Source organism: Bubalus kerabau, chromosome 10 (assembly GCF_029407905.1).
Source record: "Bubalus kerabau isolate K-KA32 ecotype Philippines breed swamp buffalo chromosome 10, PCC_UOA_SB_1v2, whole genome shotgun sequence".
NCBI lineage: Eukaryota > Metazoa > Chordata > Mammalia > Artiodactyla > Bovidae > Bubalus > Bubalus kerabau.
Genome location: NC_073633.1, coordinates 41,872,030 through 41,899,735, shown reverse-complemented (window position 1 = coordinate 41,899,735; position 27,706 = coordinate 41,872,030). Strand labels below are relative to the sequence as shown.

Sequence of the window (27,706 nt, the reverse complement as noted above, 5' to 3'; positions counted from 1 at the left end):
CCTCCAGAGGATTTTCCCAACCCAGGGATCAAACCCAGGTCTCCTGAGGCTCCTGCACTGGCAGGCAGATTCTTTACCACTGAGCCACCTGGGAAGCCCCAGTAATCTTCTTACTCGTCCATAATCACACTGGGGAGGACCGTCCTGAGCATGCAGGTTTCTAACGCGCTGCTCCTGAGCTTGGGTGCTGGAGTGTAGCATACGGTTATCCCGGCTGGTGAGTGCGGGAGGGCGTCTGAGTAACTCTTTGCCTCTGTCACTGGTATTGTTTGTGTAGAGAGAGTCTGCGTAAAGCTTACTTGCTGGGTTACTTTCCCGTTCAAACGTCCTGAACACCAAAACGGCAATTCCCTCCCAAGAGTGGGCGGAGCCGGGATGCGGGGCGGAAGCTCAAAACCGGCGCGGCGGAAGCCTGGCCCCAGCGGGGCAAGATGGCGGCACTCAGGTGATTCTAGAGCAAGTGGGTGGTTTGGCTGGCGGGACGGACTGCAGGAGATCCCGGGAGAGGTGTCGGATACAGGGTATTTAGTTCTTTGTCGGAGCCTGCCCCAGTGTCTTCGGTCTGGCCAGGGGCGGCCGCGGCCTCTTCGATGCGGAGACCCTAGGCACGGCCCTCCATCTGCAGGCAGCATAGTCTGAGACTCCGTGGTTTCTCTTTGCTGACACGGGTGATCCTGGAGCACCTGCGACCGTAGAGCCCAGCCCTTTAGGGCAGTTGTGGAGCCTGACAGAGTACAAGTCATGGACTGCTTTGGTGAAATTTATTACTAAGTATTTTATTGTTTTCAATGCTATTGTAAATACAGTTGTTTTAATTTTGTTTTCTGATTGTTCTTTGGTAGTGTGTAGAAATACAAGTGATTTTTATATATCAATCTTTTATAGCCCAAGGTTTTTAATAATTTGAATACTTTTAAACCAGGCATGTTCCCACCAGTCTGATACTGAATCACCACTGCCTGGCTCTTGAAAACATTTTTCTTAGGTCCCCTGTGGTTGTTTCTGAGTTTTTATCATCCGCAGATTATAAACAACCTAAGTTGGCAGTAAATACTGTTGCTGGACTGTTGGAATAAGATATGAATGAGGAGGAATGAGTCCACATGAACCCAGGGAAAAGGAGCCTTCTCTGATACACAAAAAAGAATTGAGGTTCAGTTGCAGAGGGCCCATTATCTTTATTGCTTCTAGGGTGAATGAGAGTGAATTCCCTATGCTGAAGCAGTGCTGGAAAGAGTTGAACTAGGGAGGCAGCTGGAGTGTCAAGATGCTGTCGAGACCAAAGCCAGGGGAGTCGGAGGTGGACCTGCTGCGCTTCCAGAGTCAGTTTCTTGCAGCTGGTGCAACCCCAGCCGTACAGCTGGTGAAGAAAGGAAGCAGGAGAGCTGGGGATGCCAACCTGGAGCAGCCTCCACTGCAGGATCATCGGGATGTGGTGATGCTAGACAGTGAGTGGCTGTGGGTATGCGGTTGAAAAGGAGAGAGATACAACCTCAGGGTCTTCTTTACCTGATGTGGCTGGATTGCCCAGAACTGCGGAACTCTGTTGCTGCAGCCGCATTTTACATATGAAGAAACTGAGTCCAGAGAGATTAAATACCTTACCCAAGGTGACACAGCTTGAGCCAGGGCCCCACAGCAGCTGCCTTTCTTTCTTTGGCTTCGCTCTAGCCCTCAGTCTCTTCCTGGGAAAATATGAGTAATCTCACATCTGGGTTTTTTTCCTTTCTTAGGTCTCCCAGATTTACCCCCAGCTTTGGTTCCTGCTCCCCCAAAGAGAGCCAGGCCCAGCCCTGGCCATCTCCTGCCTGAACATGAGGACCCTGAAGAGAGGCTGAACAGGCACGATCAGCACATCACTGCTGTCTTGACTAAGATTATTGTGCGTCTCACCCTGGTTAAGTGGAGCAAGGCATCCTAGGGCAGCAGGGATGTTGGGTGTGGGTGGTGAGCCTTAATGAGTAGAGAGTGATTCAGAAAGATGGGATTCCATCCCTCTGCAGTCAGGTTGGGGGCTGGTTTAGAATCACTGTGCCTTAAAAAAAGTGGGTTCATGACTCCTTAGGGTGAGATTCTAGTCATACAGTACTAAGGTTAATGGGATAACGTTGAGCTTGGAGATTTGTCTTTATCTTTACTGCTTTGTACTTTTTTGCTGCAGGAACGAGATACAAGTTCAATGCCTGTGAATCTGCCTGTGTCCAGTGGCGTTGCTTTCCCTCCTGTATACCATCGCTCACAGGGGAGACAGGTAAGCAGAGGTCACCTTAGATGGTGTTTAGGGGACAGTCATGTGAGCGTCATAGTTCATCTTCCCCAGGTAGATAATCTTAATAGTGATAAACAATTCCATTGTTAAAACAGCACAGCACTAAGCACTTTATATGCATTACTTCATTTAGTCCTCATAACAGCCGTATAATGTAGACATCGTTATCTCCATTTTTCAAATAAGAAAACTGATAGCTTATCCTACACCACACATCTAATAGAAGAGCCAGAAGTCCACCCCAAGTCTGTCACACTTCAAAACTTGTGCTTCTATGGAGCCTTGCTTTTTCTGAGGACTAGGGTTGTGACCCTTGGAGATTAAGTAAGTCTCTTGTACCTCTTTGTTCCAGCAACATCAATAGGTTGAGAAGAGAATAGGGTAATGAGCATCTGTCACCTGGGTTTTCTTTTTGCCCTTTAGGGGAAGCCAGTGACAGCTGGTAAGAGAAGCATCTTTGCCCAGGAAATTGCAGCAAGGAGAGCATCTGGAGCCAAGGTCTCACCAGTTAGAGAAGTTGAATCTATCTTGGACCCACCAGAGAGTGAGTGGGGATTGAAGAGGCTTGGTCTAAGCTTTTTTGTAATACACAATCATCGAGTCATCTCTGGATATTCATCTTTCCTGCTTCAAACCTGAAGTGCATTTGAGCCATCCAAAGAGGAGCTGTCCCATACCCTACTGAGAGTATTGAGTGTGGGCAGCTTGGGTCCATATCTAGGTCTTAGGTGCAGGCAGAGGACAGGTCATTACTTGACTATGGAGAGAAAAAGGGGATAGAAATGTCTGGTGTGTGTGTGAGTGCGTGTTCAGTTGCTTTAGTTGTGTCTGACTCTTTGTGACCCTGTGGACTGTAGCCTGCCAGGCTTCTCTATTCATGGGATTCTCCAGGCAAGAATATTGGAGTGGATTGCCATGCCCTCCTTTAGGGGATCTTCCCAACCCAGGGATCAAACCCAAGGCCTCCTGCATCTTCTGTACTGCACATGGATTCTTTACTGCTGAGCCATTGGGGAAGCCTGAAGTGTCTATTAGAGGCTGTAAAATAAAGATGTAGGCCAAAATTCTTTAGGGATGCAAATTACTAGAGAAAAACTGGGGGCAGACCTCTAGAAGCAGACGTTTGCCTAGACATCAGAGAAGCGTCAGTGGGATGTTTCTGAGGGAAACCTCATGTAAATCCAAGGGGGAAAATGAATACATCACCCCAAGCCAGGCCCAGAGTGCCTGGAGTCATGTGTCATATCCAGGGGGGGTCTCCACTCTGTGCCTGGGTAGACTCTTGGACCTCTCTCGGTCTCCAGAGCTAATGGGATTAGAGAAGAGGCCCAGGAATTCCAGTTGGAGTGAGGCAATGAACTAATCATATCCTTCTTGCAGGTCCTATGATCTGTGAGGCACTTACACCTAGGGAGTGGGGCAGCCAGCCTCCATGGAACAGCTACAGCTTCCAGGGACCCCATCTGGTGACAGGGAAGGGGCTCAAGAGCCAGGAGGCTGCGCAGGAAGCCCAGACCATCCATGAAGAAAACGTAGCGAGACTGCAAGCCCTGGGTCCGGAGGAGATCCTGAAGGAACAGCAGCGATTGCTGGCTCAGCTTGGTACGGGTACTGGCCTTTCCTGCCAAGACCGGGCTAGGAAGGGATTGCCATTTATTGAGGAAGGCTTACTGTGAGTGCTTTTCATTCTGTCCTCAAACTGTACCTGTGAGGCAGGTGGTGCTAACCTGATTTATTTAATGAAAAATAAAACTGAGGCTCAAAACTTTGAGAAATTCTCCCCCAGGTCACGCAGCCTGGTACCACATCCTGTTAAGGAACATGTGATGAAAATCCAGGTCTACCTGGTCTCATGGGTTGTGCTTTTAACCAGTAGATCATGTATACAGTACAGATGTAGTGTAGTATACACTGTATTCTGGCTGTACTCTAGTACAGCTGCAGGGCACTCTGTTTTATGTGAATTATATGCTGTGCTGTATTACACTTCCCTCCTAGTTTTTGGACACCAAAACAGTAGTGTCAAGTCAATCTTATTCCAAACTATGTATCTATATCTAGCACTTACATAGAGCATAGCATATATTAGGTTTTTAGTGAATATTTATGCATAAGTAAATGAATAACTGAAAGTGAGAAACTAGCCCCCTAAATGCCTTCTTTTTGGCCCTAGTCAACATTGATTCATTTATTCCTTAGCCCCTTACTTTGGGCCTTGACCTGAAGCCAAGCACAGGGATGGGCACAGAGGCCTGGACCAAAGGACTGTGAAAAATGGAGGGATAGGTGGGTAGGCAGGTTCCAGTGACAGATGTGGGTCACTGAGGCTGCAAGAGAGCCCAGGGGGCGCATACCCTGGCTGGGAAGTGCCTTGGCACCCACACACAGGCCACATTCAGCAGGTTTTGGGTCTGTTGGAGGCTGGGAAGGGTATGCCTCCAACCACTCCCCTCTCCATGCTCTGTTCTAGATCCCAGCTTGGTTGCCTTCTTGAAATCTCACAGCCATACCCGTGAGCAAGCAGAAGAGAAGGCCACAAGGGAGCAGAGACCAGGAAGACCCTCTGCTGAGGTCACTGGAAAGGAGGCCATTGCACCAACTTCTGCCAGTGTGCCCAGGCAGGAAAATGAGCTGGAGCCAGAAACCCCAGGTTTGGAGGAGGAGGGGACTTTGGAGGAATGAAAGCAGGGGAAAGTATTCCTTCTCGCGGGTCTGGCAGATGGGAAGAGAGAGAACCTTCTATGTCCTTGAACGTGTAATGCTAATCCTCATGCTTGGCTTGAAATCAGTCTTCATTTGCTCATGCATATATTCTTCCCGCACATGCTTCCTGTGTTCCTGTCCTGTTAACTGCTCCTTCCCCTTCCCCGGTAGGAGACAGCACAGTATCATGGCTGAATGGCCCCCTCCCCCACAGACCATCTGCCCCTTGCCTTTGCAATAGCTGCCCCAGCTCTGGCTCCATCCATCCCACGGTTCTCTCTGCCTCTGCTCTCTCTGATGGCAGGATGGTGGGAGAGGAAGGGTCTGATGCAGGTCTTGCGAACAGGCCAGGCCTGAAGCAGAAAGGCCAGTGGGAGCACTCATCTTCCAGGAACTGGATTGTTTTATTAGTGATTAACAAAAGAAGAATTGAATTTGGAGAGCCCTAGGAACCTCCTACTCGGGGATGTGCTCCAGAACAGCTGAGCAAGTTGGGTGGGGCTTGGGTGGGGAGAGGAGGAGGCGGCAGCAGGTGTGTGTCTCAGTGTCTTGCTCTGCTGAAGTGTGGCTGCCCACACCTCACTGTCTCCACTCCCCTGCTCCTTTTTAAGGTCAGTGCTAGAGTGGAGAGCTGGGTTTCCCTGATGTCTGTGGTCCTCCCTTCCTTGTTTGCCTCTCTCTCCTTTCTTCCTTATCTCCTCCTCTTCCTCTTTCCCCTCTCAGCACATCTTTGGGGTCAGCAAGGGGCTAGAGCTCAGGACAGGATGTCTGCCATAGTAATCATTCCAGGCCATGGGCTGTGCCGTTAGCCACAGCTGAGGGCAGAGGCTGCCAGACCCTTGGGCAGAAGTGGATGTGGCAGCCGCTGGACACCAGGGACCCCAATGGATCAGCAAGCTGAGCCCCTTAGGGAAATGACTCTGCTCCCATCTCCCCAGCTCTGGCCTTGCCTGTGACTCCCCAGAAAGAATGGCTGCACATGGACACTGTGGAGCTGGAGAAGCTCCATTGGACCCAGGACCTGCCTCCACTCCGGCGGCAGCAGACGCAGGAGGTGAGGAGGGCCCGCTGGCCGAAGGGCGCAGCGGGGTGGGAGGCGTGGAGGGCCCGCTGGCCGAAGGGTGCAGTGGGATGGGAGACGTGGAGGGCCCGCTGGCCAACGGGCGCAGCGGTGTGGGAGGCGTGGAGGGCCCTCTGGCCGACAGGCGCAGCGGGGTGGGAGGCGTGGAGGGCCCGCTGGCCGACAGGCGCAGCGGTGTGGGAGGCGTGGAGGGCGCAGCGGGGTGGGAGGCGTGGAGGGCCCGCTGGCTGATGGGCGCAGCGGGGTGGGAGGTGTGGAGGGCCCACTGGCCGACGGGTGCAGTGGGGTGGGAGGCGTGGAGGGCCCGCTGGCCGACAAGGGTGCAGCAGGGTGGGAGTGAGTGGAGCTATTGCTCTTGCACCCAGAACTCGGGCCCTCCTCATCCCTCGAGCTGGAGAAACTTCTCTGTGCTCACTCCTCTCTTCCTGCCTGGCCCCTCAGGCCAGAGGAGCCCCACTTCGGGTTAGAGGTCCAGGCAGGACCTAAGTCCTGAGAGGCCTGGGGTTACAGTGAGGAAGGACGTGAGGAATTCATTGCTGCCCCAGTGCATAGTCCTCTTTCTCTACCCATTAGAGGATGCAGGCCCGATTCAGCCTTCAGGGAGAGCTACTGGCCCCCGACATGGACCTTCCCACCCATCTGGGCCTGCACCACCATGGAGAGGAGGCGGAGGTGAGGCTTGGGCTCCAAGGAGTACTGGACAGTTCTCAGCAAGAGCTTTTAACAACCATGTGGAGAAGGGCAGCTGCTCAGCTGCCTTGACCCTCCAGTGCACCCATTCCAATTCTTGATCCTGCTGGTTCTAAGGCTTGAAATCTTTCTCCACGTTCTCTCACACTCCAGTCAGTCACCAGAACTTGCCAATTCTGTTTGTCAGCTCTCCACGTTGCTTCCTCCATCCAAGCCTTGTTCCCTCTTGTCTGCTCAGCCACCATGTTTTCTACTCACTCTGTCCTATGGTGCGCTCCCCCATGGGATTGCTGTACTGATTTCCTCTGACTCCGTTCAGGCAAATCTTGCCTCAGAAAGTTTCCTTGCCCCGGAAATGCTCCCAGAATAAGGCCCTGGCTCTTCAATCCTGCAGAACAGCCCTTCCGCCATCTGTCCCTGCTGACCCCACAGCTCTGCCTCCCGCCCTCCTGCTGCACATTTGGCCACCTTCCCCCACACACACCCTCTCTGCTCCTGGACTCCAGCACGCGGTTCCTGAAGCCTGCTCCAGGGAAGCCTTTACCCTTCACTCCATGCCTGGCCATCAAGGGCTCTATCCACTCACTGAGTCCACATCACTTTTCCAGGACCGCTTCTCTCTCCTGTGCTTTAGTTGCAAATTAAACACTGATGACTACATTTCCCCCCAGTCCGCCTTAAGCTGTGGTTACTTGTGTGCAAGTCTTATTTTCTTTACCAGTTTGAGGATTCATGGAAAGCAGAGTCAAGAAATATCACTTACTTTTCTTTGACTTCGCCTTGACACCCAACTCCATGTATGGCAGATGGGGATTGCTGCATATTTATTTATGGGTGCTGCCCTGCATCTTGGCTCCTTCTGACTTCTTGTCCCTGTTCCAGAGAGCAGGGTACTCCCTTCAGGAGCTCTTCCACCTGACACGCAGCCAGGTGTCCCAGCAGAGAGCCCTAGCGCTGCACGTGTTGGCCCAGGTCATCGGCAGGGTGAGTGGACCGCTGGCCTGGTCCTATCCACCCCCTCTACCCCTTAGACTCTCCCACCCCTTGCCCATTTCTTTCTGACTCACTGGTCCATACCCCAGCTGTCTGTGGGTCACACTGGGAACAGATCAAACCAGGGTCCTAGACGGGCAAGTGAAGGCCCTAGGATGAAGACTCGGTACCTTCAGCAGATTCATCAAGGTTTTCTCCTCGTGCCCTCAAGGCCCAGGCTGCGGAGTTTGGGGACCGGCTGGTGGGCAGCGTCTTGCACCTCCTTCTGGATGCCGGTTTCCTCTTCCTGCTGCGCTTCTCCCTGGATGACAGAGTGGATGGGGTCATCGCAGCTGCTGTCCGGGCTCTTCGGGCCCTGCTGGTGGCCCCTGGAGATGAGGTACAACATGCCCAGGAATGAAGCTTCGCAGCCTTGTGGTCCCTACTCCCCCTGCTGGGGCTGGCCTCACCGACAACCTGTTTCCTGACCTGATCCCTTCTTCCTCTTTCCACCCCCACTCTCCTCTCTCAGGAGCTCCTCGACAGCACCTTCTCTTGGTACCACGGAGCACTGATGTTCGCTTTGATACCCAGCCAGGAGGACAAGGAGGACGAGGACGAGGACGAAGAACCCCCAGCAGAAAAGGCAAAAACCAAGAGTCCTGAAGAAGGAAACCGGCCTCCATCTGACCTGGCCCGACATGACGTCATCAAGGTACAAGCGTGCAGGCAGCTGCACCAGTCCCGTGACCTTCAGGGCAAGCACATGTTGGGCAGGAGGGGTCATCAGGCCTGGGGCCCAGCTGCATTTGGCAGGGGGCTTGTGTCTGAACCTCAGGGGCTTCTGGCTACCAACCTGCTGCCTCGGCTGCGCTACGTACTGGAGGTGACCTGCCCAGGACCTTCTGTGGTCCTTGACATCCTGACTGTGCTCATCCGCCTGGCCCGGCATTCCCTGGAGTCGGCCACAAGGGTGAGAGACAGGAGGCAGGGACTGGGCAAAGAGCCTCGCTGGGTCTGGCCTTGCCCCTCAGCCGCCTACATCCCTTTTCCTCCTGGCCCTCACAGGTGCTGGAGTGCCCTCGGCTGGTAGAGACTGTGGTTCGAGAGTTCCTGCCCACCAGCTGGTCCCCCGTGGGGTCGGGGCCTACCTCCAGCCTACACAGAGTACCCTGTGCTCCTGCCATGAAGCTGCTTCGTGTCCTGGCCTCGGCCAGTAGGAATATTGCTGCCCGGCTGGTGAGCAGGACACAGCAGAGCAGGACACAGCAGAGCAGGACACAGCAGGGGAAGGGGGCTTGAGACAGAGCTGGGTTGGGGGCTAAGCATGGCTCTTGTACTTTTAGGCAGCCCAGTCATGCCATCTTTCTCTTCCTAACTGTTTCAATTGCTTAAAAGTGCAACAGAAACCCCCAGAAAGGGGCCTATTGTATCCTGTAGGCTTGCTCTGCGCTCATTAGAAAGGCTTCCTGTTCCCTGCACCCAGGCCAGGAGGGCCACATACAAAGAAGCACCAAGCAGCCTTGGCAAAGGTGCCCAGCAAGTGCCCGCTAACAAGAAGGCAGGCAGGAGGGCGGAAGGGAGGGATGGATGAGGTAGTTTCACCTGAGCCCTGAACTATGACCCTGTGGCACAAGAGGGTCTTGGAACAGGGCTCCCAGCGATCCTGATCCCTGGACTCTGCCCACCTCCAGCTGAGCGGCTTTGATCTCCGGAGCCGCCTGAGCCGCTTTATAGCTGAAGACCCCCAGGATCTAGCCTTGCCCCTGGAGGAAGCCGAGACACTGAGCACTGAGGCCTTCCGCCTGTGGGCAGTGGCGGCCTCCTACGGCCTAGGCAGCGACCTTTACAGGTAAGAAGAAATGATGGTAGGCCCCTCAAGACCCCTCCGGCCCTGCGCTCTGGCCTGAACTGACGATTCAGCCTTGCTCGAGGTCCAGGCTCGGAGGGAGGCTGAGCATGAGGAAGAGGTGATTCTTGGAGGAGTGAAGACAGCTGGGGCGTCAGGGCTAGCCAGGGGGGAGTGGAGCAAGGCTGGGTTAACCACATTCTGTGCATCACGGCGTTGATATCTGGGTGAAATCATATTGAAATTCCCTGTAGCATGTAGTGTGGAAGCCTTGAGGGGCTGCCTCCCTCCCCCCAGCCCCTAGCCTCCCTTGAAGCCAAACAGAGTGCCTGGCCCAGGCCTCCCTCCTGCTCCTCCTCAGCCAGCCTGCAGAGGCCCCAGGGCAGGCCTTGCTCCATGTCTTCTGTCTGTCTCCCTCACACTGAAGGGCGGTCTTTGTCTCCCCCTCACCACCACCACCAGGGAGCTATACCCTGTGCTGATGCGAGCCCTGCAGGATATGCCGAAGGAGCTCAGTAGCCCCCCGCCTCGGCCCCTCGCTCTGCAGAGGATCGCCTCACTGCTCACCCTCCTCACCCAGCTGACCTTGGCAGCCGGCCGCATCGCCCCTGAACACAATAGGTAGGCCCTCGCCCTGAGCTGCCGGTGGAGAGTCGTCCTGCAGGGATCGGTGGGAGGGCTCCTCCACAGAAAGAGGGTGGCTGGAGCCTAGAGGGCAGTCCGGGCAGCCACATCCTCACCCGGCCCCTTTTGGCTCTCCTGTAGTCACTCTGCTGAGGCCAGTCTGTTGGCCGGCCCTTCCTCAATCACTTGGACACAGGTGTCTGGGCTCCAGCCTCTTGTGGAGCCATGTCTCAGACAGACCTTGAAGTTGCTGCCCAGACCTGAGATGTGGAGTGCCCTGGGCCCGGTGCCCACTGCCTGCCTGCTCTTCCTGGATGCCTACTACCAGGCCTGGAGCCAGCAGGTGCGTGTTGCCTACTCGCCTTCCCCCACCCTGGGTGCCCCGTCTGTGTCTTAGCGTTCTGCCCTCTTTCTCATGTCTCCACCTGTCCATACCTCCCTCTGGCCACCTTTTCTGCCCTCCACCTTTTCCCTCCTACCATTTTTTCCTCTTTCCACCTTCACATCCAGTAGAGCTTCCAAGGAGCCACGTTGGCAGAGGGCCAGAGAATCCCAAATAGCAGCTTAGCCTCCCTGGAGCCATTATACTCTCTCATGACCCCTGCCAGCACAACCTCAGAGTCTTCTCTCCCTCCAGAAGGGTCAGAAGGCAGAAGCCTCTAAACACTGACTCTGGGGATCTTGGAATCGTAGGCTCGGCCTGAGTGCACAGGATCTAGGAGGATGGGGGTTCCTGGGCCATCAGCTCAGTGAATCTCATGGTTTTCCAGCCAGGCCTGTGCCCAGAGGATTGGCTGCAGGACATGGAGCGCCTGTCAGAGGGGCTGCTGCTGCCCCTGCTGAAACACCCTTCTCTGGGAAGCCTGTGGGATTCCCTGGGGTATGTACTATGTGTGTGGTGGAAGTTGGTGAAGGGAGGTAGTTTTGCTCCTTGTGGGGTTCCTGAGTCTAGCTCCCTGGTCCATTCAGCTTGAGGGAGACCTGAATCCCTAGTAGGTAGCAGCTGGGGGCTCTAGGGAACATGGGCCTTGTCTGCATGGCCACCTTGCCACTGACCTTGGTTGCAGACAACCCAGCACACCTCAGACCAGAGCGCCCTCAGCTTCTCCACTCTGCCTCCAGGTGCTGCTCCCCTCTGTGCAACCCACAGTCCTGTGCTGTAGCCCCCGAAACTATCTCCAGCCTCGCGTCACTGGGCTGTGCAGGGGGCCACCCCCCTCTCAGTCTGGCTGGCTCAGCTTCCCCCTTCCCGTTCCTCACGGCCCTCCTGTCTCTTCTTAACACCCTGGGCCGGATCCACAAAGGACTGTGTGGCCAGGTGAGTGCTGGGAGCCAAGATGGCAGGATTGCGGGGGAGGGCACCCCTTGGGGAAAGGAGGCCTGTTTTGTCAAACCCTCACTTCTGAGTTTGGCAGGGGACGGGCGGCCGGGGAGCCCCAGAAGGCATCGAAGTCACCTTCCGAATCTGAACACACTTGCTCTTCCTCAGCTGGCCACCGTACTGGCTGCCCCGGGACTCCAGGACTATTTCCTGCGATGTGTGGCTCCTGTGGCCGCTCCGCACCTCACCCCCTTCTCTGCGTGGGCCCTGCGCCACGAGTACCACCTGCAGTACCTGGCACTCACCCTGGCCCAGAGAGCGGTGGGTGCCCCTAACCTCCCACCCCCCATGAACCCCATCCTGCCTCCCTGGAACATGTGCTGCTTCTAACAGGCCATGCAGCTCCTACTTTGCTGAAGACATGCCCAGAACCTGTGCCTGTTGGCACGTGTTCTCTTCCTCACTTCTGCTCCCTATGCCCCCCTCACCCCCTCTGCCTCCTCCTCCCCCTTCCCCCTTTTCTGTCCACAGGCAACACTGCAGCTGCCTGTGTCAGGCACTGACGCTGCCCTCTGTCACGGCATGGCCTTGGCCCTGCTGGGCCGGCTGCTGCCCGGGAGTGAGCACCTCGCCCATGAGCTGATGCTGAGCTGTGTGTTCCGGCTGGAGTTCCTCCCGTAAGTCCGGGCTTGGTAGCATCAACTCAGCCCTTTCAAAAAGCTGCTGTGGTGGTTGCCAGAGCAGCTCTGAATTGGGAACCAGAAGACCTGGGCTTAATTTTCTTTCTTCCATGGATTACACTTAGCCTGTCTTGAGTTTCCGTTTCCTCATTAGTCAAGTGAGGATGAGGATAACACACTAGGGTATTATTATGAGACTTCTATGACTGTATGGCTGGAAAATGGTTATAAACTAACTGTACACTTGTAAAGCTAACAGTTACTCACTGCTTACTCTTTGTCTCCTTCCCCTAACTATATGTCTCTATTTAGCCCGTACCATGAGATGGGTATTATCGTCATTATTATCATCCCCATTTTACTATGCGGGAACCGAGGCAGAATTCTGTAAACGAGCACCTAGGTACTGTCTCCAGTGTCCGTCCTCTTAACTGCCATGTGGCTGATTATTAGGGGGACAGGAAGCAGCAGGATTGGACCTAGGAGCCTCTGGGAGGCCCTGGAGAGCTGGTGGCCTTGTGGGTTCTTGCCCTCATTTTTGTTTTCGGGTTCCGTTACAGAGAAAGAGCATCAGGGGGTCCGGAGGCAGCTGACTTCTCTGACCAGCTCTCCTTAGGAAGCGGCGGAGACCTTGGATGTGGGCGAGGGGCTCTCCTAGCTCAGGCCTGCCAGGACCTCCCCAGCATCCGCAGCTGCTACCTGACCCACTGCTCACCGGCCCGGGCTAGTCTGCTTGCCTCCCAAGCCTTGTACAGAGGGGAGCTCCAGCGAGTCCCAGCCTTGCTGCTCCCTGTGCCTAAGGAGCCACTGCTGCCCACTGACTGGCCTTTTCTGCCATTGATTCAACTCTACCACCGGGCCTCAGACACCCCCTCGGGGCTCCCTCCTGCTGACACTGTGGGTACAGCCCTGCGGGCCCTGCAGTGGGTGCTTGTCCTGGAGAGCTGGCGCCCCCGGGCACTCTGGGCTGTGTCTCCTGCTGCCCGCCTGGCACGGCTCATGTGTGTGTTCCTGGTGGACAGTGAGTTGTTCCGGGAGACCCCAATACAACGCCTGGTGGCAGCCCTTCTGGCCCGGCTCTGCCAGCCTGAAGTCCTACCAAATCTCAACCTGGATTGCCCACTTCCTGGACTGACATCTTTCCCGGACCTCTATGCCAACTTCCTGGAGCATTTTGAGGCTGTCTCTTTTGGGGACCACCTCTTTGGGGCTCTGATTCTCCTGCCGCTACAGCGTCGATTCAGCGTCACCTTGCGCCTCTCCCTCTTTGGGGAGCACGTGGGTGCCTTGCGAGCTCTGGGCCTGCCACTGACCCAGGTACTTTCTCAGTCCAGCAGAACCCACTATGGGCATCCTGTCCTGGGCCTTGGAAGCACTCCTGAGCAGCGGGGCGCTTTGGTGGCCTGAGGTTCTTTATCTTACCTCTTGGGGGCTTTGAGGAGATGAAAAAATACATGAAAAGGATTTATCATGGTAACTGGCATACCACAGGTGTTCATTATTGCTAATGGCACGGTTCCTTGCTCGTGAGGTGCTACAGTGTAGACAAGAGATGTACTGAAACCAGTATAGTTCTCAGTTATTCAGATTCTAGGTGTTAAGTCAGGATTCAGAGAAGGCAAAGACCAAAGTGGATTGTCCATGAGGAGAAGGTTTTGTGGAAGAAGTGGGAATTGATCTGGACACAAAAGGTTGGGTAGAATTTGGATTGTTGAGGAAGGACAGAATGTACCTATTAGAACAGCATACGCAAAAGCTCAGAGGCAGGAAGAAATGTGATAGGGTGGGAGGAGGAAGGAGTCACACAGATACCAGCCTGGGAACTTGGATATCAGGCTAAGGAGTTAAACTTGTAAGCTATAAAGAGTTCCAGGCTCTTTTAAGATTTGTTTTTTTATTTCCATTACAGCTTATTTTGATAAGCTTGAAATATAAACATTTTAGTACATGTATAAATATGTATAAGTATAAATGTATAGTTTAGATAAAAAACTAAAAATATTTTTAAGAATTAAAAAGAACATTATAGAGAATTATCTGGTGGTCCAGTGGTTAGGACTCTCACTGTAAAAGGCCTGGGTTTGCTCTCTAGTCAGGGAACTAAAATCCCACAAGCTGTGCAGGCTGCAGCCAAAACAGGAAAAAAAAATAGATTAGTAATAAAAATAATGTTACCATTATCCATAATCCTACTGCCCAGTGGTGACTTTTGATTTTGATTTATCTTTCTCTAGTCTTTTTATTTTTTTCCACATGGCACAGCATGTAGGATCTTTCTTCCCCAACCAGGGATCAAACCTGTGCCCCTTGCAGTGGAAGCACAGAGTCCTAACCAGGGAATTCCCTCTACCTTTTTTCATGGATATATATATATATATAGGCAGCACTGTTCCTCTGTGAGAGCTTTCTCTAGTTGTAGGTGAGTGGGGGCTACTCTTCGGGCTTCTCATTGCAGAGCATGGGTTCTAGGCATGTGGGCTTCAGTAATTGTGGCTCAAGGGCTCGGAAGCACTGGCTCAGTAGTTGTGGCACAGGGACTCAGTTGTTCCATGCAATGTGGAATCTTCCTGGAACAGGGATCGAACCTGTGTCCCCTTGCATTGGCAGGCCGATTCTTATCCACTGCACCACCAGAGAAGTTCTTTTGTGTATACATATTTTTATAAAATTGGGATCACCACATAATGTTTTCTTAATTTAATGTTATAAGCATTTCTCACACTATTAAATAGCCTAAGAAATCAACATTTTTATTATATAATAACCCACTGTGCAAGTATGTCACAGTTTATTAGAACCCCTTAGTGGGCATCAAAGTTTGTTTCTGAGTTTTTGCTATTTTAAGTAACACTCTGATAAACACCACTGGACATAAACACATAATCATTCTGCATGGAATTAAGAAAGAATAATTTTTTTGAAAAATAATTACTATTCCAAAGAACATGAACTTTTGAAAGGTTTGATAATAGAATTGAGCAGCTGTATATAACATTTTGAAAGTTTCAAGCAGATTAAACAGGCAGTGGTGGCAGTAGGAATTCACAGCTGCTTCTCAGTTTCCCAGTTTCCACTGCTTTCCAGCTCTTTAGTCTTTTTTTAAAAACATTTATTTGTGTGTAGTTGATTTACAATATTGTGTTTCAGGTATACAGCAAAGTAAATCAGTTATATATATACATATATCCACTCTTGTTTTAGATTATTTTTCTGTATAGGTTGTTACAGTATTCCCTATGCTATACAGCAGCAGTTTCTTATTAGTTATTTATTTTATATATAGTTGTATGTATATGTCCCCATCTCGCAATTTATCCCTCCCCCCATCCCCTGGTAACCATGAGATTGTTTTCTACATTTGAGAGTTTGGTTCTGTTTTCTAAATAAGAAATTTTATTTTCTAGCTCTTTAGTCTTTAACCTTGACCCTTGTGTCTTTAACCTTGACCCTTGTGTCTTTAACCTTGACCCTTGTGATAGAGAGGGACGGATCTCTGCCCTCAGGATTTGGTTCACTATTTGGTTCACTATACCATCAACCCTCCACCCCATTGTCCGCTGATACACATCATGCCTTCACCCTCAGCATGTCTCATATCCCCTGTCACAGCTGCCTGTGTCCCTGGAGTGCTACACGGCACCTCCTGAAGACAACTTGGCCCTCCTTCAGCTCTACTTCCGGGCTCTGGTTACTGGTGCACTCCGTCCACGCTGGTGCCCTGTGCTCTATGCTGTGGCTGTGGCTCATGTCAACAGCTTCATCTTCTCCCAGGACCCAAATAACTCAGTAAGTTACATCCCCATCTCCAAAGGGAGGAAGGGGCCTGCAATTGATCTGGGCCAGCTGGGGAGGAGGGGAGGGCCCAGCCAGGCCAGCGATAGGTACCTTCTCTTGGCCTGGTGCCACCTCTTCTTATTCTGCTTCTAGGACGAGATCAAGGCTGCCTGTAGAAGCATGCTGCAGAAGACTTGGCTGCTGACAGATGAGGTGAGGGGGGCACATCTTGGAGGTGGGAGAATGGAGGGTGTTGGGGAACAGAGGTCTCAACAGGATCTCACTACCTGCTACATAAAGTTTCTTTCTTCTCTGCAGGGCCTTCGGCAGCACCTTCTCCACTATAAGCTTCCCAATTCTGCCCTTCCTGAGGGTTTTGAGCTGTATCCCCAGTTGCCCCCTCTGCGTCAGCAGTACCTCCAGAAACTCAGGATCTCAGGGGTGCTCCCAAATGGGGTATCAGATACCTAGTATAGCTGCTGCAGATGAAGAGATGGATACACTCTCCTGGAGCTGGGCATTGAAATAAATTTTTTTTAATCTTCTGGGAATGTGATTTGGACTGGTTTCAGATATACTAGTTCAGGATTGGTATCAAGGGATGGGTTATCCCGGGATCTTCCCAACCCAGGGATCAAACCCAAGCCTCCTGCAGTGGTAGGTGGGTTCTTTACCACTAGCGCCACCTGGGAGGCCTGCAGCTTGTCTCCTGTGGCCTCTTATTTCCATCAGTTGCTATCCTGAGACAAAGAGAGTCCAAAAATCAGACTGGTGTGGTAGCTGTCTGTCTTGGATCTGTTTGGGCTGCTATGTTAGAATACCACAGGCTGGGTGGCTTATGAACAACAGATATTTATTTCTCAGAGTTCTAGAGACTGGGAAGTCTTCCCTGATAGCTCAGTTGGTAAAGAATCCACCTGCAATGCAGGAGACCCCGGTTCAATTCCTGGGTCAGGAAGATCCACTGAAGAAGGGATAAGCTACCCACTCCAGTATTTTTGGGTTTTCCTTTCAGCTCAGCTGGTAAAGAAAACGCCTGGAATGTGGGAGACCTAGGTTCGATCCCTGGGTTGGGAAGATCTCCTGGAGAAGAGAACAGCTTCCCACTTTCAGTATTCTGGCCTGAGGAATTCCATGGCCTGTGTAGTCCATGCGGTCGCAGAGTTGGACATGACTGAGCAACTTTCACTTTCAGAGACCAGAAAGTCTAATATCAAGGTGCTCGCAGATTGAGTATCTGGTGAAGACCTGCTTCCTGGTTCATAGACAGCTCCCCCATGGCAGAAGGGACAAGGGAACTCTCTGGGGCCTCTTTATTTTTGGCCACACAGCTTGTGGGATCTCAGTTCCCTGACCAGGAATTGAACCCAGGCAATGGCAATGAAAATGCTGTGTCCTAACCACTAGGCCACCAGGGAACTCCCCTGGGGCATCTTTTTATAAGGGTACTAATCCCATTCCACGTATGAAGGTGAAAACCTCATGACTTAATAACTCCCCAGTGGCACCACCTTCAAATAGGCTCAATATGGAGATTCAGTTTCAACATATGAATTTGATTGATGGTGGGTCTGGAGTGGGGTTTGGGTATTGGGGTTCTATATAGTGAGGTTTTACAACACCTCTTCCACTGTGGACTTTAGTGATGGTAGGCAAAGACTGAGGAGGATTGGATCAAAAAGTAAACTCTGGTTCATCAGTTTATCTCTTCCTTTTGGCACCTCTAGGTTGTTCTTATGTCTGAATTCCAACACTAAGCTTTCTTAGTGTCATTTGCTGTATGAAATTATAATCATTGTGTTTACAGGTCAGGGTGAGAGCTATGTGCCATCAGTAGGTAAAGAACCCATCCCCTATAAATGGAGCTGCTGAATACAGAATTAAACGGTATGTTATACTGAGCAACTCCCATATTTATGACACATCAATATTTCTCAAACTTATGTGAAAAAAAATCACTTGGACATGGTGTTGAAACAGATCACTGGGCCCTACTGCCAGTGTTTCTGATAAAGTAGGTCTAGGGTGAAACCCAAGAATTTGCATTTCTAACAAGCTCCCATCTGCTGCTGCTGTCCAGAACCAACCACACTTTGAGAACCATCGGCTTACAGGGACCTTGTAAAGTAAATTCTGTGACCTCATAGTAAGAGTTAAAAAAAGACATGGGTGCCAGACATTTTTTTTAATCGCTGTAGTGTCTACAACCAGCACTATACACTCAGAGATTACCAAGTAGCTAACTACTATAACTTCTTTTTTCAGTATTTTTTTATTAGGTCTCAGCCTTCAAAATTGGTATTTTGAGCAAAAAAAAAAATGAAGACACAAAACCACCTGATGGAGTGTGGCCCTCTCAGTTATCGGGTGCCTTGTGGTTACAAAACAACTTCCCTTCCTATGTTTTTGCAAGTGGTAGAGAAACTCCTTGAGTTGTGATCTCTTCACCAAACCCAGTTCACTACAGATGCTAGTCTTTTCTTCCCTGCAGCACAGCATGCAAGGTCTTAGTTTGCCGACCAGGAATTGAGCCCATGCCCCTGCAGTGGAAGCACGAAGTCCTAACCACTGGATCACCAGGGAATTCGTGGCACTCTGGTCTTTTGATATCAGGCCCAGGCTTTTCACCAAATCATGGAAGTTGTGCACAGAGTTGACATAGGCAACAAAACTGTACAAGTGAATGCTTGACATCCCAGGGTCTGAGCTGGGGGTAGTCAAGTCAGCTTTAGGACCCAGCGGTCTCCAGTAAGAGGCAGGACATTCCTAAAAGCAGCAGTCTGAGCCTGCAACTCTGGCTGCAGCGGGCCAGTCCTCTTCCTTCAGCTGCTGCTGTGTCTCTGGTAAGTGCCTTCTGGCAGTCAGGGGACCATAATATTACAGGCAACTTCCTAGACTTGGGGGTGGCAGTTGAGACAAACAGGGTTCCAAGTGGCTCCTGCAGAGGCCTTGAACACTTGAACCCTTGCAGCCAAAGCATGGGGAGTGCAGGTAAAGAAATGTGGTAGGTGCCTGATCCCAGGATCCAGATCTCTGCTGGGGAAGGAGGGACAGGCCCTGGGTCTCAGCATGGCATGGGGGCAGAACCACCAAACTAAACGGAGAGGAAAATGGGGGCCCTGCAGGATGGACCTCAGTGCTGTGCCCAAGTCATCCACTGGGAAAAGCTCTCCGGGGAAGAAAAGGGAGCACACATCACCCCTACCCCACCCCAGTGGGCCTTTGGCAACCAGAGTTGGCTTGGGCAGCTTCCAGGTGCTAGTATGTCCCAGCTAGGTGGGGGTAGGGGTGTGGCTGCGAGAGGCTCTCCATCTGCCATCCTGTTAACACATGTGCCCTCTCCCAACACTGCCGTCGCCTCATCACCTTTCAGGTGCAATTCTCTGCTCCAGCTTGGGGTCCCAGGCACCATTTCCCCCATCCTCGTCCTTGCTGCCACCGGCTCCAAGTCCCTGGGACCCAGACATCACCACCCTGCCTAGCAGCTTTGAGCCAGCCTCTCCCATAATTCCCTCAGGTGAGCTCTGAGCTCCTTCCTCCTCCTCCGCTCTCCACTCTGTGTGGAGTCCCTCAGGCTGGGGCAGGTGCTCCTGACCCTTTCCTCCCTCCCTGCTTCCAGGCGCTGAGGGGTGTTGGCTCTTCACCATCTGCAGGGCTAGGAGCTGGCTTGGGCCCGGGACCACACTAGCAGCAGTGTGGTGGTAACAGTGGGGGCCCCTGGGACTCTGAGCAGTTGTGGTAGGCATGGGGTGCTGGCCAGTATCTATAAAGAATAGATACTGGCAGAAACAGGAGTAGATGTGGGCAGCAGCTGAAAATCTGAGGTTCTGTGGCCTGGGGAACTAAGGGTATCTGTGCTCCGCTTTGAGTCTTGGTGTATCCCGCAGTGACAAGCAGCTTTGTCCCTTCCAGCCAAACCCTGGAAGGGGTGGCAATAGTTGCCACCAAGTTAGCTATTCCCAGGAGCCTGTTCCTGCCAAGTGGAGTGTTCATAACCAGCGGCTGCTGCAAGAGGTGGCTTGAGCCTCTCTCACCATCTCCATTAAGCCTCTTGAAATAAGTGCAAAATCTAATTTTATGGTTTGCATACCTAGTCTCCCCATTCCTTCAAAGTACACTACATCCCCTAGGTCCCTCAGATAAGAACTTCTGGAACCTCCTCCATCACTAATCTCTACCTTAGGCGGGCAGGCTGAGGACCAATGGTCAAGGGCCAGGGACTCAGAGCCCGCTTTCCGCAGGATCTCAGCCCATGGCGCCTCGGGCAGCAAAGGTACCAATAGACACCTATCACAGGCATATGGAATCTTCGTCTCTGCCATCTGCTCCCTTGGTTGCGGGAGAACCGCCTTACATCCTCGTGGGGCAGCTGGGAGAGGACGCCTGTCTGGAAGGAAGCGGAGCGGCTCAAGCGCCCCACAGCAGGGGCTGGGTGGAGCGAAGGGCGTTTCTCGGGGTTCAGACCTCAGCACTGGGAGGGAAGGGCCCGGGCCTCCACGGATTGCAGCACCGGCACCGGACTTCCCGCGGGAGAGTTTCCGAACCGCTGAGGAGAGGGCGGCGACGAATGGGATCGAAGGGGTCCCAGGGTCGTGGCGCTGGGCAGGAGGTGGTGGGGGCGCCACCTACGTCTTTCGAGTTCGTGCTTCCCTCCGCGCGTGCTGCCCCGGTCTCCAGAGCTAGGCGTTGGGGTCCTTCCCACCGAGCGCGCACTCACAGGATCTCCTTGGCGTCCCCAAAGCCGTGGGCCTGACTGCGAGCCCCTATCTTTACTCTAGTCCCTGGGGCGCGAGCCCTCGCCCAGCGCCCGGCTTCTCATTCGACGGCTGGAGGGCGCGCCCCTGTATGTCGCTGCCGCGTAGCTGCGCACGAGTGAGCCGAAACTGCTGCTGGTGGCGGCCGCAGGAGGCGGTCGGGCGTACGTGAAGCCGCAGGACCTAGGGGGAACTCAGACCACCGCCCAGAAACTAGAGAACCCCTCGGTGGCGCCCAGGAGCAGCTAAAGAGGCCGGGCGGCAGGTGAGGGCGCGGGCTGCGAGGACGGGAGGGCGTGCTTTCCGTCCCCGCGGCCAGCCACCCCGTGTCTCTCTACAGGTGCAGAGGGCTTCTGGACCTCGCGGGCCCCCTACACTCCCCGCCGGCGGGTCAGCGAGGAAGGGGTCGGGGCAGTCAGGGCAACACGGAGGTCTGGGCTAAGCTTGGCTGGGGGGCAGCCGGCGGCTTCGCGGGAGGCGGCGGCAACGGTGAGGTGCACCCTTGGGGAGGGCAGCGGGGCAGCCCCGAGAGTGAAGTAAGGTTACAGCCATACGGACAGACCTAGTCCCTCGGAAGACAGTTGGGAAAAGTGTTGAGCCTGCCTTCCAGGCCAGAGCAGGTAGAGTAATAAATATCAGAAAAAGAGGTCGGGTAGGTTGCAAAGCACACGTGCAGACTGTACTCCCTCGATTTTCTTTTACATCCAGGATCTTTGTCAGCACAACATGTCCCATCCTTGATCTGTAGTAGTCCCAGGAACTTAGAGCTGGCTGCGTTAGCAAGCTGAGCTGGGAGGCAGAGAGGCAGGGGTAGTATAAGTCAGCAGTTTTCAGAGCGTGGTGCCCGAGCCATTAGCACCACCTAAGCTGCTAGATCTTCACCACCAAGATAATCACGATGGTATGATCACTCACCTAGAGCCAGACATCCTGGAATGTGAGGTCAAGTGGGCCTTAGAAAGCATTGCTACGAACAAAGGTAGTGGAGGTGATGGAATTCCAGTTGAACTATTTCAAATCCTGAAAGATGATGCTGTGAAAGTGCTGCACTCAATATGCCAGCAAATTTGGAAAACTCAGCAGTGGCCACAGGACTGGAAAAGGTCAGTTTTTCATTCCAATCCCAAAGAAAGGCAATGCCAAAGAATGCTCAAACTACCGCACAATTGCACTCATCTCACACGCTAGTAAAGTAATGCTCAAAATTCTCCAAGCCAGGCTTCAGCAATACATGAACCGTGAACTTCCTGATGTTCAAGCTGGTTTTAGAAAAGGCAGAGAAATCAGAGATCAAATTGCCAACATCCGCTGGATCATGGAAAAAGCAAGAGAGTTCCAGAGAAACACCTATTTATGCTTTATTGACTATGCCAAAGCCTTTGACTGTGTGGATCACAATAAACTGTGGAAAATTCTGAAAGAGATGGGAATCCCACAGCACCTGACCTGCCTCTTGAGAAACCTATATGCAGGTCAGGAAGCAACAGTTAGAACTGGACATGAACAACAGACTGGTTCCAAATGGGAAAAGGAGTACGTCAAAGCTGTATATTGTCACCCTGCTTATTTAACTTATATGCAGAGTACATCATGAGAAACGCTGGGCTGGAAGAAGCACAAGCTGGAATCAAGATTGCTGGGAGGAATATCAATAACCTCAGATATGCAGATGACACCACCCTTATGCCAGAAAGTGAAGAGAAACTAAAAAGCCTCTTGATGAAAGTGAAAGAGAGTGAAAAAGTTGGCTTAAAGCTCAACATTCAGAAAACTAAGATCATGGCATCTGGTCCCATCACTTCATGGGAAATAGATGGGGAAACAGTGCAGACTATTTTTTGGGGGGCTCCAAAATCACTGCAGATGGTGACTTCAGCCATGAAATTAAAAGACGCTTATTCCTTGGAAGGAAAGTTATGTCCAACCTAGATAACATATTCAAAAGCAGAGACATTACTTTGCCAACAAAGGTCCATCTAGTCAAGGCTATGGTTTTTCCTGTGGTCATGTATGGATGTGAGAGTTGGACTGAGCGCCGAAGAATTGCTGCTTTTGAACTGTGGTGTTGGAGAAGACTCTTTAGAGTCCCTTGGACTGCAAGGAGATCCAACCAGTCCATTCTAAAGGAGATCCAACCAGTCCATTCTAAAGGAGATCAGCCCTGGGATTTCTTTGGAAGGAATGATGCTAAAGCTGAAACTCCAGTACTTTGACTACCTCATGCGAAGAGTTGACTCATTGGAAAAGACTCTGATGCTGGGAGGAATTGGGGGCAGGAGGAGAAGGGGATGACAGAGGATGAGATGGCTGGATGGCATCACCGACTTGATGGACGTGAGTTTAAGTGAACTCCGAGAGATGGTGATGGACAGGGAGGCCTGGTGTGCTGTGATTCACACGACTGAGCGACTGAACTGAACTGAACTGAACTGAACTCAAGTTGCTAGATATACAAATTCTCAGCCTCCTTCCAACCTCCTGAATCAGAAGTTTAGGGGAGGGCCCCATTATCTGTGTTTTAGTCAAGTCTCTAGGTGATTCTCATGTACTCCAGAGTTTGGAAACCACTGCTATAAAGAAACGGAGGCTTCCTGTCTGTCTGGGCGGTACTGTTCCTAAGTACTTTATACACATTATCTCCATTGTTGTAGAAGTGGAGCATGTGGGTTGGGCCTCTTCCATTTTATAGTTGAGAACATGGGATTAAAGAGGTTCGGACAGACAAGGAGCAGCCAACCTAAGCCAGGCTTGCAGATTCCAGCTATTATTTCTTCCCACCTCGCTGGCCCCTCAGCTCCCACCTGCCATCCGGCAGCACTAGTAGTGTGATGTGAGTGTAGACAAGGCCACACTGGGGTTTCCACAGGGAGACTCCGGCTTCCCTGCTGTATAAGCCAGCTTTCCGTCTGTGAGGAGCTGTATGCTCCTCTTCCTTCCCCCATTTCATAGCCAACCCTCTATCTCAGTTTCTGGCAGGGAGTGATGCCTCAGAGACTGACATCCCCTGGACTGATGAGGAGGGTGCAGTATTTGTCATACACCCCAACAGTGAGCTCTGCCTGCAGCTTCTGGCAGGTATTGGCCCCTATCCCCCACCTTTCAGCCTAGTCTAGCCCTTTTCCTCAGTCTCTCCCATCTGACCACCAGCTCTGCCCTGTGAACTACCCGGTCTTGCACAACTCAGAAATACTTGGGAGCTGGGCTGTCACTTGTGATGCCAGAATGGGGCATTCTGGTCTGCTTGTCAAATTATCTCTTGCTCTGAATTCTCTTCAACAACCTGCAAACTCAAGGATCCCAGAAAAGGAAGCATACAAGCTTGACAGAAGTCCCCCAAACTCTCCCACCCTCTCTAAATGCCTGGCATTGCTCCTTGTTCCAAAGTTCAGGGCTAAAATTAACCACGAGACTGGAAAAAGTACATACGCCCCCACCCTCACCCAGCAATATCAATTCTTTTACTCATTGTCATGGAGAGTCACGGAGAGGTGGAGATTCAACTAGACCTCAATTGCTGCCTTTGCCTTTTGAAGATCTGCCAATGCCAGGCCGAGCTCCAGTTGGCCAACTGCATGTGCCCAGAGGGCATGGAGCTGGCTGAGGATAACGTCACCTGCATGGGTATGTCCTGCCTGTGTCTGAGGTCTGGATTTGTGGACCGTGGGAGGGGATGAGCACTAGGGCACTGGGAAGGATATCTGCTGTGTACCAGGCACTGTGCTGAGTATTGGGCAGGGGATTAGAGGTGTATCAGTGCGTGCTCTGCCTTCAGGAAGCATGTAGTCTAGTGGTCTAGTGTGGTAGGGGAGACACTGATCACTGTCTCTATGTATGTCTACATTTATATCTAGATATCTACCTATATCTTGTAGTGACGGTTGCCATGGGAAGTGTAAAGTGTCTTAGGGGTGATGAGAGGGAGCAGTTGCATTCATTTAGGATAAGTGAGGAAAGCATCATGGAAAAGTGAACACTCGAGCTGAGTCTTGAGGCATCACTAAACGTTGGGATAGAGGGACAGAGAGGAGTTTCCCATTGGAGGACCTGCCCACCCCCTCAGGCCTTTTGATTCTGATGGTGGCTGTGGTGGTGGTCTTGACACTGAGCCTTCCTACGGGTGTGGGGTCCTGATTCTGGGTACAGAGCACCCAGCAGGCATGGCTGATTTCTTCACTGAGCCAACAGGCTTCTGTGGGGTCCCAGGGGCAAACAGTTGATTTCAAACCTCTACTCCCAGGAGAGAAGTGGCAAACTCCCCTAGGGTTCTAAAAAGTAGAAGTACCTGGGGAGGCCTGAGAACAACATTTATCTTAATGGGCATCTGGAGAGGTATCCTGGGCAGGGGGGCAGGTCAGGGCGGGCCTGATGGGCAGGTAGAGAGTATGCCAGTGTTCCTCCCATCCTTGGTGAACCATAAGAAGTGGCAGGATCCGTGGTGGATGAAGCTGCCAGGCCTTGAGTTCCAGATCATCAAGCTTCACATCTCCACCATGAGGACAATCCCCAACCCCTACTACTTCCAGGTGAGGCTTGGCCCAGCCCAGTCCTGTATGCTGTCCCCAGGGCTTACGGAGGTTTCCTCAGCCAATTTCATTCTGCTCAGCTGAATCCTCTCCCTCCTTCTGAGAGCCTATGCACTCTGAATCCCCAGCCTCCATCTTGCTCCCTGCTGTGGTGAATTATGGATCCCAGTGAGTATCTCATCCAAACCCCTTGTATAGAGGAGATGGAGGTCAGAGAAGCCCTGAAAGGGGAAGTAACCTGGCAAAGTCAGCTGTCATCCCCAGTTCTGGGATGGTAGGGACCCTAAATATGATTCTTTGGCATAAGGATTGCCTTCACCCCAGAGCATCTGCAGGGACCCAAGGGAAGACTTAATACAGAATCCCACCCCAGCACCTTACCCCACACCTGCCCTTTCTTCTGCCCTGGTCACCGTCACCCCTGCAAAGCTTGTCCTTGGGGACATGCCATGATGCAGAGAGCTCAGACCTTGAGAGAGGGCCAGTTGAGCATATGGAGGATGAGCAGGGGGACAGGGGAGGTTAAGGAGGCTCTAGACACTCAAGGACGATTCCCCAGACCCAACCACCCACTCCCTTCCAATCTGCCTTTCTGCAGAGCCCTGGCCCGTGGTGTCTTTGGAGAAACCTATGAGGGACTGGTAATTGGCCTTCCTGGGGACCCCAGCCTTCTGCAGGTGACTATCAAGGTGAGAGGGGTGGGGCTTCTGACTGAGAGTAGAAGAGAAGGGTCTCTGAGGAAGGAGTCATGGCTGGAGATAGGGTCAACCCGCCCTCTAGAAGTATCTGGGGTACTCAGGAGCTCTGTTGCCTTCCTCCCTAGTGAAAGTTGCTCAGTCACGTCTGACTCTTTGTGACACCATGGATAGTCTGTGGAATTCTCCAGGCCAGAATACTGGAGTGGGTAGCCTTTTCCTTCTCCAGGGGATCTTCCCAACCCAGGTCTACTGCATTGCGGGCAGACTCTTTATCAGCTGAGCCACCAGGGAAGCCCCTCTCCCTCCCTGGACTCTGCCAGAACTCTGCTGTCCACAGGATTGGCTGGATTTCCTCAATGAGGCGCTCATCATGGGGTGCACCCGGGGCAAGGGGCAGAGGTGCAAGTGGGAGGGAGGCACCCAGACCCACCTGCAGAAATACTTTCTCTTCACCCTGGGGCTGAGAGGTAGCAGCTCTAGGGACCTAGAGCTCCTCTCCAGCCTTGTGGAGCCTAGAGCATGGTTTCTCTCCCTGCTGGTGATGGGGTATGTGCACCACCAGCTCAGCGAGTTCAGCCATCAGAACATCAGAATACTGTGAGTACATCAGGGCTACCTCTGGCCTAATTCTGCTGGAGTTGGTGTCTGGAGGGGACATGAAGGGTTTCCTGAGTCAGAGCCAGCTGCAGCTGGTGTGGCCCTTTTCTAGCCCTCTAGGCTCACCTAAAGACCTGTTCATGGGTCCCCAAACCTGTATGGTCTGATGTGCGTTCTGCCTGACCCAGGCCCAGCCATCACCTCTGGGCATGCAAGACCTCCTTCAGCTGGCTCGGGACATAGCCGAGGTTTGCTACTACCTGGAAGAAAATCACTTCATCCACAGGTCCGAATGATCTAGCCCTGGGGACCTCCAATCCCGCTCCCTCCCCAAGGAATAGCCCTTTTACATAACTTTTAAAGAAAAGATCAAGGCTGGAGCTCTGGCAGTGATTTTTTTGCCTGACTCTGCTGGGCCACCAGGAACTGCCTGCTGAGCTGCACTGGATCCAGCCAAGTGGCCAAGATTGGAGACTTATGGATGCAAGCAGTATCTACAGGTGTAGGACCTGGGCATGTGGTGCTCCAAGGGAGTTTACCAGCAACTTCGGACCATTTGAAGCCTCCCTGGAGGGCATTTTTACATCCAAGACAGACTCCTGGTGATAACATGCACTCCACTACCTTGGGTCACCTCATGTGAGGGAAAGGGAAGCTGTTCCTGATGGGTTCCACTGCACTAGGTTCCCCCCACCTGTGATGCAGGTCTTTAAATGCTGCTCTGGGAGATCTCACTGGGCTATACGCCCTGCCCTGGGTGCACCAGTCAGGAGGTGCCGACTGTGTCATGGGGCAGGGGAGTGGGGGTGGATGACTTTGCCCTCGTTTTGCCAGCATCTTGGAGCATCTTCAGTACAGCACTCAGGTGTGCCACCTGACCTGACCCAACCATCCTGGACTTGGGGACCAGGAGGGAAACCATAAAACAACACTATGAATCCCTACTCCCCTACCTTCCTATTAAAGAACCCTGTTGTGCTGAATTCACCCCTTTCAATGGAATTAACCCATTCTGGAGGAGGAAGGGGCTGGGGAGCCTGTCTCTGGGGGGCCTAAGATCTCCACAGGCCGAGGAACTGAGTTAAGGGAGCTTGAAGAACTGGGGAGGGAGCCTCCTCGGTCCCCAGTTGCCCTTTGGCCTCAAGCCCCCCGAATCCAGGAGTAACCAGCC

The 27,706-nt window shown here is 52.5% G+C and overlaps 2 protein-coding genes across 4 annotated transcripts; both read left to right on the top strand.

The window, feature by feature from the left end:
• The first annotated feature begins 291 nt into the window (after positions 1–291).
• Positions 292–16,514, top strand: RPAP1 (RNA polymerase II associated protein 1). Of its 3 annotated transcripts, none has more exons than XM_055537436.1 (25): positions 292–445; positions 1,192–1,448; positions 1,734–1,882; positions 2,162–2,251; positions 2,693–2,813; positions 3,650–3,871; positions 4,740–4,919; positions 5,911–6,026; positions 6,627–6,725; positions 7,626–7,727; positions 7,948–8,115; positions 8,248–8,430; positions 8,554–8,688; positions 8,784–8,954; positions 9,410–9,567; positions 10,027–10,185; positions 10,330–10,531; positions 10,959–11,068; positions 11,311–11,506; positions 11,678–11,830; positions 12,041–12,186; positions 12,750–13,506; positions 15,799–15,975; positions 16,117–16,176; positions 16,282–16,514. In XM_055537436.1, the coding sequence occupies exons 2-25, from the start codon at positions 1,268–1,270 to the stop codon at positions 16,432–16,434; spliced, it is 4,188 nt and encodes a 1,395-aa protein (XP_055393411.1). In that variant the 5' UTR covers positions 292–445; positions 1,192–1,267; the 3' UTR covers positions 16,435–16,514. The 3 variants fall into 3 exon arrangements, with proteins under 3 accessions (XP_055393411.1, XP_055393412.1, XP_055393413.1); XM_055537437.1 differs by having other exon boundaries at positions 410–771; XM_055537438.1 differs by having other exon boundaries at positions 411–754.
• A 2,559-nt stretch (positions 16,515–19,073) lies between these two features.
• On the top strand, positions 19,074–27,500 carry LTK (leukocyte receptor tyrosine kinase). Its single transcript, XM_055539001.1, is given in 16 exon segments — positions 19,074–19,224; positions 19,337–19,480; positions 20,147–20,298; positions 20,300–20,419; positions 20,497–20,601; positions 20,826–20,990; positions 21,066–21,120; positions 21,123–21,253; positions 24,251–24,338; positions 25,047–25,317; positions 25,836–25,928; positions 26,248–26,313; positions 26,506–26,541; positions 26,543–26,630; positions 26,724–26,821; positions 26,959–27,500. Coding segments are annotated over 16 exon segments (1,983 nt in total). The 3' UTR covers positions 27,179–27,500.
• The last annotated feature ends 206 nt before the right edge of the window (positions 27,501–27,706 follow it).